General features: G+C 36.1%; 1 protein-coding gene across 1 annotated transcript in view; it reads right to left on the reverse strand.

Annotated features, from left to right (window-relative positions):
• Window positions 1–16360, reverse strand: part of FMN2 (formin 2) — a 164301-nt gene that overhangs the window by 119332 nt on the left and 28609 nt on the right. The window contains exons 3-5 of the mRNA XM_074820532.1: window positions 10686–10917; window positions 8917–9033; window positions 4703–4764 (exon numbers count right to left, since the gene is read on the reverse strand). Coding sequence (XP_074676633.1) covers window positions 4703–4764; window positions 8917–9033; window positions 10686–10917 — 411 coding nt within the window. The remainder of the gene's footprint in view (window positions 1–4702; window positions 4765–8916; window positions 9034–10685; window positions 10918–16360) is intronic.

Here is a 16360-nt window from a genome sequence, read left to right on the forward strand (position 1 = left end):
CAAAAAAGAAAAGAAATTGGCTCCTGCAGAAAAGTACAGCTGTCAAAGCTAAACATCAGGTTTGAAGCTGGTGTTTCTAAATTAGGACAGTAAATTTTTTGCTTCTTTCCTTACTAAAGGAGTTAGGCTTAACAAAGCTTTCTCGTGCATACTTGGAAGATGAAGCAGTAATTATTGCTCCTCTTTAGCATTTCAGAACCGTGAGTTGAAATGGCTGCCAATTTTTCTTATTTTTCTTCTGCTTACCAAGTCCTGCACTAAAAGCAAGCACAGTGCCTGCCCCTCATTTGTTTACTTGTAATTTTAAAAGATTAGCTATTTTGGACTCAAAAGAGCAATCTTAAGAACTTTAGGAAATTATGCTGCAAAATATGAAGGTTATGTCTAACATTGTAAAGATAAGGAAATGGAGAGGGGAAAAAAAAAAGCCCCTTCCAGTGGCAAGAAAGTGTAGAATCCAGGCTCTGTATGTGTGTTACTTGTGCTTTTAATTTAAAATTATTCTGAACCTTTTAGTTAACTGTTTATCTTAAGTGAGATAAATTACCAGCATCATGTTATATTTGTGTTTTTTTCTGTGTCAATATTGACCATCTCCAATTATTTTAATAGCATGTGGAAAATGTCTTTTCCCAGGGAAGGGAGAGGGAAGAAGCCTGTGAGTAGACTTAGTTGATCAGTTTCAAGTTTTACACTAGAGCTCTCTTCCTTTGTCATGTATCAAAAGAGAAAAATCACCTACTTGGCTAACTTCAGCCAATGCTTGCTTTCTTCAGAAGGAAAAACTGTGGGCAAACTAGACAAAGAAGCAAAGAGTCTAGATCTCTAATAGAAACATTTCATAGTATTTCATCACTTTAAAAAAGTACAAACAACACCAAGAATGATCTGATTGCAGTAAAGGAATTATCTACAAACATGATGAAAAGAGTTACTGTAATTATTTTACCTGCTAAATTTTTCTATAGATTGATATAGATAGATATTGATAGATAGGTAGAATACACTCAACTTTTTGGGACTGTACAGAAATAATTTGAACACATGAAAATATTTTGTCCACATACAGTTCCTCAAATTAACTTCCACTCTGATTTTTGAAATAAACCTCAATGATGATGATAATACAGCAAAAACTTGAGATGATTTTCTGCAAGTGAGGTTATCATGCATTCAAAACAGTTATTTCTGCTCCTGTCAATGAATAATAGTACAGAATGAAGAAGTTCACATTACTGTCATAAGAGATCAACACTGAGCAAGAGGCGTAGGGATCTCTAACAACACTAGCAAATGCAATTCAGTAACTGGACAACATAATACGATAGTTTTAAAAATAACAAAAAACCCCCAGCCTGAAGTAAATTTTATAATTTTATTTGTTCAAGCAATCAAACAGTGCTCTAGTGCTGCTGGTTAAGCTTCATTCTCATAGCAAAATAATTTTTTTTTTTTTAAGTGCCTAAGCATTCATGAACTTACTTCCATTAATTACATTTCCAATAAAAAAGGTCTTTCATATAAGTTGTTTCTCGTAATTAATTAAAATCCTAGTGACAGATTAAAGATGCTCCTTACATGCAGTACCTTTCTGAAAGTATAGGAAAAAGTTAATTTTCACAAGAAATCCTAGAAAGCAGTGCTACTGAAATGTGGGTGACTGAAATATAATAGCATGGGACAAATATATTTTAGTTTAAACATAAAATATTTCAATGTAGACTACTTTTGTGATATTATTTTAATTAATGGGCTCTAGTTTTTAAATGTTCTTAGTTATGGAGGTAGAGGAATTTAGGTAACCGACTAGAACTCCTTTAATGTTGTTTGGCAAGACAAAAGCCATAAAGGTAATATACCTACTCTCCCTACCCATGCTCATAAAATACTTGATTGAACCTGGATTAAATTCGCAAGTCTAATGATCAGTAGCACTCATTTCACTGGGCATTCCTTACTTTCTTACTGAAAAGCAAAGTAAATCACTGATCAATTTCACAAATACTGCTTAAGGCAGTGATGCTTGAACCATCCAGTCATTAACAGAAAAAAATAAAAACCCCCAAACCCAAAGACACAAAACTCAAATCCCAACAAAAAGGGGAACAAGAAAGAGAAGAGGGGGTGGGGACAGAGAAAAAAAGAAGGGGGGGAAGAGAAAAAAAGAAGGGGGGGAAGAGAAAAAAAGAAGGGGGGGAAGAGAAAAAAAGAAGGGGGGGAAGAGAAAAAAGAAGGGGGGGAAGAGAAAAAAGAAGGGGGGGAAGAGAAAAAAGAAGGGGGGGAAGAGAAAAAAGAAGGGGGGGAAGAGAAAAAAGAAGGGGGGGAAGAGAAAAAAGAAGGGGGGGAAGAGAAAAAAGAAGGGGGGGAAGAGAAAAAAGAAGGGGGGGAAGAGAAAAAAGAAGGGGGGGAAGAGAAAAAAGAAGGGGGGGAAGAGAAAAAAGAAGGGGGGGAAGAGAAAAAAGAAGGGGGGGAAGAGAAAAAAGAAGGGGGGGAAGAGAAAAAAGAAGGGGGGGAAGAGAAAAAAGAAGGGGGGGAAGAGAAAAAAGAAGGGGGGGAAGAGAAAAAAGAAGGGGGGGAAGAGAAAAAAGAAGGGGGGGAAGAGAAAAAAGAAGGGGGGGAAGAGAAAAAAGAAGGGGGGGAAGAGAAAAAAGAAGGGGGGGAAGAGAAAAAAGAAGGGGGGGAAGAGAAAAAAGAAGGGGGGGAAGAGAAAAAAGAAGGGGGGGAAGAGAAAAAAGAAGGGGGGGAAGAGAAAAAAGAAGGGGGGGAAGAGAAAAAAGAAGGGGGGGAAGAGAAAAAAGAAGGGGGGGAAGAGAAAAAAGAAGGGGGGGAAGAGAAAAAAGAAGGGGGGGAAGAGAAAAAAGAAGGGGGGGAAGAGAAAAAAGAAGGGGGGGAAGAGAAAAAAGAAGGGGGGGAAGAGAAAAAAGAAGGGGGGGAAGAGAAAAAAGAAGGGGGGGAAGAGAAAAAAGAAGGGGGGGAAGAGAAAAAAGAAGGGGGGGAAGAGAAAAAAGAAGGGGGGGAAGAGAAAAAAGAAGGGGGGGAAGAGAAAAAAGAAGGGGGGGAAGAGAAAAAAGAAGGGGGGGAAGAGAAAAAAGAAGGGGGGGAAGAGAAAAAAGAAGGGGGGGAAGAGAAAAAAGAAGGGGGGGAAGAGAAAAAAGAAGGGGGGGAAAGAGAAAAAAGAAGGGGGGGAAAGAGAAAAAAGAAGGGGGGGAAAGAGAAAAAAGAAGGGGGGGGAAGAGAAAAAAGAAGGGGGGGGAAGAGAAAAAAGAAGGGGGGAAGAGAAAAAAGAAGGGGGGAAGAGAAAAAAGAAGGGGGGAAGAGAAAAAAGAAGGGGGGAAGAGAAAAAAGAAGGGGGGGAAGAGAAAAAAGAAGGGGGGGAAGAGAAAAAAGAAGGGGGGGAAGAGAAAAAAGAAGGGGGGGAAGAGAAAAAAGAAGGGGGGGAAGAGAAAAAAGAAGGGGGGGAAGAGAAAAAAGAAGGGGGGGAAGAGAAAAAAGAAGGGGGGGAAGAGAAAAAAGAAGGGGGGGAAGAGAAAAAAGAAGGGGGGGAAGAGAAAAAAGAAGGGGGGGAAAGAGAAAAAAGAAGGGGGGGAAGAGAAAAAAGAAGGGGGGGAAAGAGAAAAAAGAAGGGGGGGAAAGAGAAAAAAGAAGGGGGGGGAAAGAAAAAAGAAGGGGGGGTTAAGAGAAAAAAGAAAGGGGGGTTAAGAGAAAAAAGAAAGGGGGGTTAAGAGAAAAAAGAAAGGGGGGTTAAGAGAAAAAAGAAAGGGGGGGTTAAGAGAAAAAAGAAAGGGGGGGTTAAGAGAAAAAAGAAAGGGGGGGGGTTAAGAGAAAAAAGAAAGGGGGGGGGTTAAGAGAAAAAAGAAAGGCGGGGGGGAAGAGAAAAAAGAAAGGCGGGGGGGAAGAGAAAAAAGAAAGGCGGGGGGGAAGAGATAGCAAGAGGTTTTGGCCGCTCCTTGTTCCAAACCAAGTTTTAGTGAAACCAGAACTTTGCCGCCTTCTTCATGACCTTCAGAAAAATTGAACAGTCTTATTCATTAGTAAGACAAATCTAGTACCTGTGATCAGAGAACTTTCACAGAATAAACTCGTCTTCTGAGGAAAATAAATTGAAGTGCCTCAACTCCATCAAACTGCACCACATATAATAAATAACATGAATGGTGACATGGTTTTTTTGTTTTGTTTTGTTTTTGTTTTTTAAAAAAAGACCGTGTTTAAGTTGAACAATTCCAACCCAGAATAAGTCTTCACTGCCCCAGTGTTATTTTATCTCCTTTTGAAGTTCAGCATGGCACCCTATATCTGTTCACCTGCTACCACTGCTATAAGATTCAGTGGAGAAACAGAAAACATCTCTGCCACTATTATTCACATGAACTTTTGTAGACTAGCCAGTATAACCAGATCTTCTATTACTATTCCTTAGTAATGCCATCAGACCTCTAGAACCAAGTGTTAACTTATTTCTGCGTAAAATGAACAATAACAATTTACAATAGTCACCTTAGGCAGTCAGGAACCTTCAATCTCTGTACCTAGATACACTATGGATCATGTCAAAAAATATTTTGAAATCAAAATTTAGAATCAAAACCACACTTCTGAATGTTTGAATTCAGAACAGAAAACTATTGCAGAAGTGTTTGAAGTACCGCTTTTCTGACCTTTTTACAAAATTATAGATAAAACACTTCTGTTAGAATCTTACCTGTACCCGCTGAACATCTTCTATGCATTGTTTCTCTGTTTCTGGGACAGTAGATTTCAACTCTGAATTTGAAAAGAAGATACAGATTTTAAAATTTCTATATATAAAAAAAAATCATTGATCTTTTGAAATACACATTAAGAATTTCATTAAAAAATGGTAAAGTTAAAAAGAAAACAATGTTAACTGTTCCACTTTCCAAATTATCCATCTAAAATTAACAGGTTATATGCATAAAGTCAGCCTGATCTCAATTTACAATGTATTATGACTCAACATCAAATGCTATTACCTTAAACTTGAAAGAAGTCCATTTTGATTGTCAAATTTCTAAGAAAAAGAGTTACTTATGGCTCTATTATATGCACTCCACACAAGGTCAAGGGAAGGTTCTCATGATGGTTCTTCCCATCCAACCTCATTAAGAACATATGTCTGTCCTTAAGGTCCACAGATTGTGTCTTTTCACAAAAGGCCAAAAGAACCAGTGAGCAGAATGACAACTGTTGACAGCTATGTTGTCTTTTTCATATCCTCCACTGGCCTTCCTCTGCTCTACCACCAAAATTTGAAATCTCCATGTTGAGATAGTGATACAGATCTAGGCTCACATTTCAAAAGCATGCTTGTATACAGTTGGCCTTACTATTGCAGAAATTGAGAAATCTCAATTTAATCCTAGGTTTATTATTCACTGTCTACCTCTCAGCCTTGCAAAGGAATGGTTTGGGACAGCAGATTTGTTGTGCGTGTACAGTCAGAGCTTCCCAAAACTGGGGATATTCAAACTGAGGATACAAAACTAAATTTTTCACCTTTGTACTGAGTTCCACGCCCTCTCTTTTGGGCAAAGAAGCAGCATTGATTTGACTTTTGGAATTTTGACCATGTTATTTACATTGACAAATTAAGCAGCAGTACTTAATTCTAATTGTATCTTCTTCAATTATTTTCTACTTTGGAATAACTAATGAGAATCCTAATGCATATCTAAGCATTTCTTCTCTTAATTACTGTCTTTAAATAGAGAAAAAAATTATTTGTCCCAGAATGATGGTTTTAAATGAAACTACAGATCTCCAACTATCACTGTGACAATGAAATAGCAGTGGGACTACAAATATTTATCTTCATATTTTACCTGGAAAAATGGCATCAAAACATAAGACACCCCCCCAGCTAGATTCCTTTTCTTATTTTAAAACCTGGAAAACAATTATTCTATCTGCAAATGTTAGTCTTTGAGATCTCTGTTTTCATAAAAACATTTCAATTCAAGCCAAAAGAAATTATATGAAAAACTTGATTGTGTTAATATTTATTTCTGAGACACATGTACTGTACATTCCTGCATTGTTTCAGCAGTGCTGCATTTTGATTGGCTGCTGGATAAAAGAAATAACAGATTTTGTGCTGGAAATGACACAAGCATGTAACAACGCAATACAAATTCAGGACCCTCAAGTCTTACATTAAGCCATTGCAGACACTAACAAAGACTTCATTTTAATTTATTTATGGAAGAGAGAGGGTCTTGTAGTTAAAGCACAGGGCTTGAAATAAAAGCTCTGGTTTCCATTCTGAGCTTTCTACAGACGACTTCTCTGACCTTAAAGAACCCCTCTTTGCCTCAGTTTCCTTACCTGATAGGAGATATCTAGAAAAAAAAGAAGGAAAAAAAAACCCCTAACCCATCACCTAAACAGTGCAAAGATCTCTAATCAGCTTAGTAGCTACTGATGATGATGCCTCTTTAACTGGTCATAGCCTAATTTTGTACACAGGACAAGAGTAGAAATATTTTTCTTATACCTGCCCAGAGAACATGTGCGTCTCACATCCTTCTTATATCTTTTAAGGGTACCACTATACAGCAGGCAAATCTGTTGACCATTTGCAGGGAGAGCGATGTAGTTGTGGTCTAGAACCTCTGGATTCATAATTCCTAGATATTTGGCCTCCTCACAGCTTTCTGACAATCCCAGCTGTTGGGAGGCGAGACATACAAGAGGGAAGTTTCATTGCCAGTGGCAGTTACACTGCAACGCTACTCCTTGAAAAGTAACAGTCCTCAACTTTTTTTTCCTTTTTTATTGTTTACTAAAACAGCATTTCAAGTCTTATCTGATATAACTGTTCCCAGTCATAAAAAGCTGGATGAGGATAGGCTGTCATTAACAGAAAATAACTAATCATCTCTCACTTTGACAAACTTTTAGTATGGATAAATCATGCATTGTCGCTGACTTTCAGGCAAGTCCATTTACTGAAGAAAATTCAGGATGCTACCAATGAATTAGACATTCCTCATTGCAGCCAGAAGAACCCCACCAAAAATCAGTGAATGATTATTTTCTGGTAAAAGCTATTAATGTCTCTTTCAAAGGAAGGGAAGAGTATTAACATTTTTAAACTAAGCAATTGTGAGAGACTTGTTTTAGAAATTATCTGGAAGAAAACATTTTTGACTAACCCTACCTCAATTGATTTGCAAAACCAGGAAAACTTCACTAGTATTCAGGCATTAGTGATCTCCCTAGGGTCTGTATACATGATTTTAGATCTCTGCATGGTTGGAAGAAACTTTAAGATGAATTGATCCTTGCTCACACCAGGTTTTTTTCTTCGTTAATGTTCTAGTGCTAGACAAGACATGTACACAAACAACTTGGCAATTAATGTTTCCTATTATGTAAATTGGCACAAACAATTACTCAAAAGTTCTTAAAGAAAAAATAGGAATAGGCTGCTCCTACATATTTATCAATATTTAACAATTTGACAGAATTGTCTAGCTTAATTTTACATCATACAGGTTTTGTTCTAAAGAGGGTTCTAAGTACAAGAAGAGTTCAGGGTGATACAAGCTGTTAATTTTAAGGTTAGTTTGCCAAAATTCACCAAATACAATCTACTTGCAGCAGACTAACAGGGTTTTCCCTTTATTGAGCAAAACTGAAAAAATCAAAAACAAACCCCACCATCACAACAGAAAAAAAAAAAAAAAAAAAGAGTTAAGAAAAAATTGTTATACTACAAATGAAACCTTCCCTTTAACACAAAACAAACTTTTGTTTTTTCCTCATTTTTCATAAAACAAAGCAAATAAATGTCTGGACAAGCCTAGTTTTGTTAGAGAGACTAACTTTGATTTCAGGGTGTAAACCCACACAGAGATTTAGTGTGTTGGGACTGTTTCATTTTTCAGAAGTTGTGTAATCTTTGAATCTCTGCCCAGGTGGTTAGGACAGTCACACGGGAGACAGGATGACTGGGATCTAGTACCTGAATACTTGCCTCTTCCTATATGTTAAGTGGAATAGTGTCATCAGTAAAGCATTAAAATAATTGAATTTCAAATCCTTGTTGTGTTTAGATTCAGGCAATGCGCTGGGCTGTGAGAATGGTAGAGTGAAATACCGTAAGAAGTGACAGAAACAGATTTTGGGTATTCAGATGGAAAATTAGTGGCATATACAATGATCTTATTGGTGATATTGACTCATTTTGTCCAAAAAATTTTCTGAATCCAGAACTGAAAAATGTTTTTGACATAAGTATCTGCTGACTTGAACCCAAATTCATATTAGGTATTTCCAAACCTCAGCTTTTTACTAAATAACCAACCTAAAAAACCCAAAACCCCAAATCTCAAAACAAACTAAAAAAAACCCCCAACCAATCTGACCATAAAAACCAGAAAAACCCCTGACCACTAATAGCCCTTTCCTCACACCCAACAACGTTCCACATGACACGGAGCCCACAGCAAAACCATTTAATATATTCTATATTAAACAGATGAGTAACTACTTTGTTAATTTAGGAACACATTACCTAAGACCTTGCAGAGTTTCCTCTTGCCTTACTTAAAAACTTAAAGGCCTAGTATTGTCCTCATGCTAATGTGTGTAATTAAAATAAAGACTTTACATATAAAAATATCCTACCACATTCCTCTCTGGATGAATAATTTTGTCTAAAATGGATGATTTGCTTATAAATATTGTCTCTAATGTTAATATTCTGTTTAATCTATACAACAATTATTATATATAATGCAAAATACAGCTACTCTACACACAGTAATTTAAACCCTTTAAAAAATGCTTACCCCCTCCACCTTTCAAAAAGATGCATATACATAAAATAATTTAGTTACAAGTCTCGGGAAGCGTGTTCATCCTTCAGGCTTCACATGAAACATCACTTACCTGCAGGTTCTTTCACATGGCAAGCATGCAAACAATCAAACAAAAAATTAAATTTTTTATCTACCTGAATTTTATTCAGAGCAATTATAGTTATTCCCTTTCCCTCCATGCCCTTCACTGCAAATTCACACACAAAAAAAAAATAATCAAAATTTCAATAATATTTTTGCCAGCACCTCAAGTAAATTTTGAGACCTATTTATGTTCCATTTAGAAATAGTCATAATACACAGTTTTCCATTTTACTTCTAATTGTATTTTCTTAATATTTTTGCAGTTTTTGAGAGGGCAGTGGCTGAGATAAGGAACAGACAAGTACTGTACACATTACATCCATGTAGTAGGTATAATATTAAATAGAACAACATAAGATGGAAACAAACAATATATACAAGGAATACATTTAAAAATTATTAGTATTATCCTCCTGGTAGAAATACTTTTCCAAATTAGTAAAAATAGTAAAAATCTTTACTTTTCAAAATATTTTATGTAATCAATATTCTTGTAGATTTTAGAGCAACAAACCTTGTTAACTTTCACCAGCCTCTGCCAGACTAAAACCTCAACATAAAACAAGCTGAGAAACACAGCCTGTCCTCTCAGAGTACATGGCAATGAATTCTACTACCACATATGACATCACTTTCATTGAATACAGCATAAAATAGTAGACCATTAATCAAAAACTGGACTTAGCCCAATAGTCCAGGACTGCAGCCTTCCACACTGCCAATTGCATCAGGGAGATGGATGCAGAAATGTTTCCCCACCTCTAATAGAGCTGCTTTGGTAAAAGCCACAGCATAAACAGAATAATATAGCAGTATTGCATTGTTGTTGGCATCACTTATTTTGCTTGTGAACACTGGAATAAGTGATACCAGTAAAAGTGAAGTGTTGCCATGATAAATGATGTCCATGCGAGGAATAATTTGCTCATGTTCCACAGGACGTCCCAAAGAGAAGCAAATCTGAAATTAACTCCACCCAAAGCCTACAAGCAATACAAAGAAATCTGTTGAAATAACGACTTAATCCTTCAAATCTGAGCTATGAAAAAAAGGAGTGGTAGGAAATGGAAAATTTGAGAATACCCAGTGGTTCTCCATGGAGGTCATGGGGATGAATGCAGCCTAAAAGTGTTGAGAGCCATTGAACACTAATTAATGCAAAGCTAAGCCTCCAAGAAACTGTGGTATTTGCCCATCAACACTACTAACAGAAAACAGGTTTGAAATTCTCATCTAAATTTCTTTGTCAGCTACAAGAGGGTTTGTTTTCTTTTGTTTTAATTCTCAGCTTAAACAAATCTTTTAATAAGTATGCAGAAGATTTCGGAAATTTGACTGGTAGAGTAACCTCACAAATTTTAAGATAAGTTGACTTTGTAAACAAGATCTCGATTTATTTTTGAGATACACTTTTCCTACCTCTCTGTCATCAGGGGACTGCTGACTCCACAAAGGAATACCTTACACCACTCTAAAAACTTTCAGTATACCATCACTGGACTTTTGAAGTTTTCCATATTTTTAAGAAGAGAAAAATACCCATATTTCATGGTTCTGAAGGTATGTAAACTGGAAAAAAACAAAGGTCATAACACCTGGTAAAATCCGTTAGTCAGAAGATGCCAGGTGCACATCTTGGTTGTTAACAAAAAGCATGCATTTTTGCTGAATATTTTTTATTAGATTCATACTAGCTAACATTATTTCTGATGCTAATCCAAGATCTTAAAAATCAGGTATTTGTTAGAAGGTAAGATATTAAGTTTATATCTTGGATTCTAAAAGACAGCAGCTCCCCCCATGACATACATATATCTTGTCTGTGTCCAAGAACTATACCTTTGTCGGTAATTTTGAGTCTTTGTTCTTCATCTGGAGGTTTGGGTGGGGGCCACACAGATGGAATTCTCCTTGGAAAGCTTCCTTCAATGTAATCTGATGAATGTGTGGGTTGGCTAACTGCAGCCCAAGTATAAAGCTGGTCTTGCTGTGGTTATAAAAAAAAAAAAAAAAGTTGAGAAGTTTGCATAGAAAGACAAGCTCAAAACATCAAAGCTTTTGTTTCCAACATAAATAGCTCAATATCCATCCTACATCAAGGCAGACTTGTTTTTATGCTCTTCATCTCCTGACAAAGACTTAACATAAATCTATATTAAAAGAATTTAATGTTTTGGTTTGGGAATTATCTCTGTTAACAATAGAAAATCTAATCTTTTAGTTATCTACACCACAATGAGATGCTAGAATACAGTTCAGCACTTTTTCCAGCATGAGAAACTCTTTGCCAGTTCTCTCCTTAGAGAGATAACAGGTTCTGTCCACCATGACTACTTCTTCACATATGGCTAGTTTATAGGTAACAAAAAAGTGTTTCAGTCCACTCTCTATGTAATCTTTTTACATCAAATGCTCAAGCAAGGAAAAGAAGCAGGATTATTTCTGCATAAATTGAGATATTTATTCTTTGCAAACCTGTTTTTGTCATTTACATCTCCACATTCATAGAAAGGCAGCTAAAAAGGTACGTTTGCTTTTAGAATAAAGTTAAAAAAACCCAACCAGCAGCTAAAAGTATTCTCATTCCTCTAGGCTCAAATCAGATTATATCCTTATTACTCAATAGCTTTGAGTTTGATTCACTTATTAAAACAGGAGACATTCACACTGTCTGATGATAACTAGGACAAACATATTCTTTAAACCAACAGAAAGATTTTAGATTATCACAATTCAAGTTATTCTTGTGACTCCCAGTATGCACCAACATGCACACATTGTGATTAAATCTTTATAATACTTTAAACTCTATAAAGATCAATCACAGCAACTGCATGAGTATCCTAGTAAGTGATCTGGAAATATAAAAACGTTGTAGTGCAAAACTGGAAAAAAGTAGTCAAGAAAAAGCAAGAAAATACAGTCATATCACACAGTAATATCTTCTTACCAAGATCATGTTCATTACACATCATTCACGTTATTGCTCAAGTAAAACACCGGTAATATATATTTGTCCTACTGCATATTTCATTTTTAGAGTAAACCTTTTTTTTTCTTTTTAAATTTTACACAGATACTAAACATTGAAGAGACATGCATGAGGAACAAAATAACACTTTTTTGGGGATAATCATTATTCCATGTGACTAAGCTTCTACTTGCCTAAAAATAAGTTGTGACAAGAGTGATAATATTTTATTGAGAGCAACTTAGAACAGACAAATGCTGGTTATAAAATAAAGAGTTTTGGTTTACACAGGGTGCCTCAGTCAGGGTCAAAGGAAGCTCATTAGACCTTTCCAGCATGAAAAACATGGCAAAAAATCCAGCCACATATGCAGACCTTAGATAAAGGTAATAATAAATGGATAAAAAGCTTAATACATAAATCACATCAGTTCTTTACATAGTCCTGAAATCTAAGTTCCTTGAAAAGCCTGCAGTTTTCCCATTACTATGTTACTGCATTTGAAGATCCAAACAGGCTTGATTAATGCACTTCTTTCAGTAACTTAGTACTTTCCCTTTGTCTAATTCCAGCTTTTTAGAGGATATGCATTTTTGGGTTTCTGCCTAATTTCCAGTTCTGTGGGACTAAAAGGGAGAGGAACAGTCATACCTGTACATATTGTGTAAAGAAAAAGAAAAGGTGCTGCATTTTGCTATTTGTTTTGCTTCTGCACCATCCAAATCTCAAACACACAGGGAAAAATAGAATTCAAAAAAAGTCATCAATGAAAATGAGAACAAAATTTTTTTTCCCCACTTTACTACCTTACGCAGTCCAGAGAACACAAGGAAGAACAAGCTCTACAGAGGGTTAGCTGATTGACTTTCAACAGGATTACATGTAGGGTTACAGGGCAATAAAACAGAAGACAACAGACTGTAGATAATATTGACATAGCATGAATGAGGAAGACAGACAGTTAAACTGTTACTAGACATGATATTTCACCATGCCAGTTCCTGAAAGATATATTACAATCATTTAACAACAAATTTTTGGAGTGTGATAAGTCTACATGAATTTAGATGTATTAAAAAAATCATGGTATGTCTCAGAATTATTGTACAGATGGGATACATTATCAGGGTAATAAAATATGAAGTACCTATGTTCTTGCTGATAGAATTTACAGCATATAAACTATGGACAGTTAAAAATTAAGACATCACACAACTCCATACCTGACTTCTAACCCGGCATGGGAGATTTGTTTGTGAGTATAAATGACAGTATTTTTTGGTTTACGCTGGTTTTTGTTTTGGGATTTTTTTTCATTCACTATTCAACATAGAGCAGGATGATGGAATAGACTCATCATGTAATAGAAATTCACAGAGGTAAATGTAAACTACCTTGAAAGGACTTGCACTACAATTAAAATGTATCCAACCTTCAATATATAAACAAGGTATTTAACTGCAGCTACATTCACATTACTTGCAAACTTATAAACATAATTGAAAGTCTGTACACTTAAAAGGGAAAAGATTAACCCTTAACCCCATCTCCACTTCTGTACCTTTCAAAAGAGATAATCATTTGAATGTTCTAATTCCTACTCACTGAAGATACTGTCCAAAAATCTAATCCTCTTTACCTTTTGTCTTTAGCTCCTTGTCAATTAATACACTAATCCATCATATTTCTCTTTTTCCAAATCTGATAATGCCATAAATCTGCATGATTATTAGAACATTCTGAAGAAAGATATATGCAGCCAATTCTATGATGTTGAAGTACTATTCAAGCAAGAGAAACAAAATAATCAAAATTTAAAAATCCAGATATGCTTTTATCATTGAAATTTGTAATACAAGCATCCACGAGCCTGAATTTCCACATCCAACTTTTTCTCCTTTAATCTTTTCATTTCAGAGGCAATTTTTACTAGATACTATTGTAAGTACAGCCAGTGAATACTCTTACCGTGATCAAGCTTTGAATACATCTGGAATTTCCACTTCATTTTTCTCAGATTCCACTATTTGGTGTTTAAAGCACTTCTTTTAGGGAAAAAAAATAAAATAAAATCTATCCTTGTAATGAATGATCCCAGTCTTATTTATTTGGACTCCTTTCTGGTCAGACATTGACATTGAAAGCTTAAAGCTGTCTGATCCTGTGCACTAAACGCGACGTTAAGAAGAGTTCTCATTTCCACACATCCTTACACAGCACTTTCCACTGGTTCTTAAAACTGCAGAGCATTCACACATGGGCGAGGCATACTGCCTGCAGGATCTGATGGTACCTAATCAATAGACATTTTACCACTTATAGATGCTAGCATTTAGAATGGAGTCACAGAAAGTCAGGTCTGTAGTTTAACTCACTGTTCTCCCAGACAGCTCTCAGTAGGCACAAAGAATGACTTTTTGTAACAAATTTTCATTCTCAGGTACCACAGTGCTACATTCCAGGTACATAATATATTAAATATTTATTATGTTCCTTCACTTTTTGAGCTAAAGATATGCTTTTCTGCTAATCTTTAAAGAGAGAAGCCAGTGCTGTAAGCTACTCAAAGTAAGGGCCTCTAGCAAATGGCACATAGAAAGAGGCTGGTGGATCCAGAACTAGGGCCATAAGCTAGACCTGCAGTAAACATCAGAACACATACTGATGAACCTTGATCTTTCAGAAAAGGGGTCACATGTTTCACACAGACACCAGGTTTGTTCCCCAGGCCACAGAGTGAATTAGAGATCAGTATATTCCCCAACTATAGGAATATAATGTGCAACCTTGAATCTATGCTTTTGGCAGCTGTACTGCTCCTGAGGATATGCAGGTAATACAACCTTCTGTTCAATGCCGCTTTGGTTTTTAATTGACTGTTTATCTGCTTCCAGTTCAAAGGACAAAGCCATTGTGAGAAATGCTTAAAAGAGGCACAAGAGGTGGAGCTGAAATGACAATAAATATATACACATCTGTCCAAACTGGTTACAAAAGGATGAATTAGCAATGTGAGAATCAAGGGGAAAAAAATCTGACCAGAAGAGTTCAGCAGTTCACACTGCTATCAGGAGTAGCCTCTGCTCTTCAGCTCAGCACAGCAGTAGTTGGGGGAAGAGCATTAGTAGTACCTCTGAACTTCCTTACACTAGAGTGAATTGGTACCAACTTCACTGATGGCTCCAGTATTAAGCCATGATGGAATCAGGCCCTATCTTTCAGGGAATTTATTTTCAAATAGTAAACTTGAACAATTTTTCACTAGAACCCCAAACATTCAAAGTTATCTTGAAGAGTGGTGTACAAAAGGGTTGCATGTCCACAGACAAGTATAAATGGGCCAGGAATAAACACAGAGTGGTAGTTACAAGAAGATTCCTACTCATCAGATCAGTCTGGATGTGGACAGCTTTCCAATGGCAACAGCTGGAAGAGTGGGGAGAGGAAAAATTATAAAGGCATTTAAGATAGAATTAGGTAAACTCATAGAGGAATTATATTTTGTGGTACTTGGGATAAGCAGGGGCCAGATGCCATAACTTAGAAGGTGTTTTCCAGGCTTGGAAAGCTCCAAAGAGCTTGTTCCACATTTGTATATAACTGTTTGTCATTTAGACTGTTTCAAGTGCATGGAAGGAATTTTCTTTTTCCATTCAGGGAGTTTAATCTTTCTAATATACTAAGTATAAAATCTCTAAAATGAATGAAAGCAAATTGCATGTTCCCACTGCATATAAACAGTTAATTGGACAAGCAAGGTTTTAGTTCAAGAAATTAGAGCCGAACTACCTCAAAATGCTCTTATCAGCAGGAGACTGCTTTATTTTAAGCAGCTTTTAAAAATGAATAAATCAATACTATCAAGAATGGGGAAAGTGGTTTACTTTTTAAGGAGAAGTTCAGTAACAAAACTGTCTGACCACTGACAGAACGAGAGCAGTGATTAAACATGGCTCTCAGCTTGTTTTGGCTGTACTAGTGAGCACAGATGCCTTCCAAGGTTGAAAACCAGCAAGTCAGTCATAATACTGTAATATATGGCTGAAGTAGCACTTTATCCTCATGAACTAAATTTGATGCATGAGATTTTACTTGAGTGATTTTTTTCTTTTCAGAAAACTGTTGTGCCTCAACAATTAATTTAAAAACACTACAAATGTCAAAAAAAAAAAAAGAAACATTTCTTTCCCATGAAATGACTTCAACCTCCTCAACAAAAGAGAACAAACTTACTTGATCCCATCAAACTTTGCTCAGGATTTGACATCATATTCTGGGGATATGAGAGGCCAACAGAGCCAATAGCCCTGTGGTGAGGACCTCATGGGGAAAGGAAGTCAGGAGACTAAATTTCAGATTTCCACATCTATTCTCATTCTGTTCCAGAGTTATTGTCTTGGTCTTCCTATTCCCCAATAACTTCTACATTTAATATAGCTGGCTGAACTAGTGAGCTTAC

Source organism: Strix aluco, chromosome 3 (genome assembly GCF_031877795.1).
Source record: "Strix aluco isolate bStrAlu1 chromosome 3, bStrAlu1.hap1, whole genome shotgun sequence".
Lineage (NCBI taxonomy): Eukaryota > Metazoa > Chordata > Aves > Strigiformes > Strigidae > Strix > Strix aluco.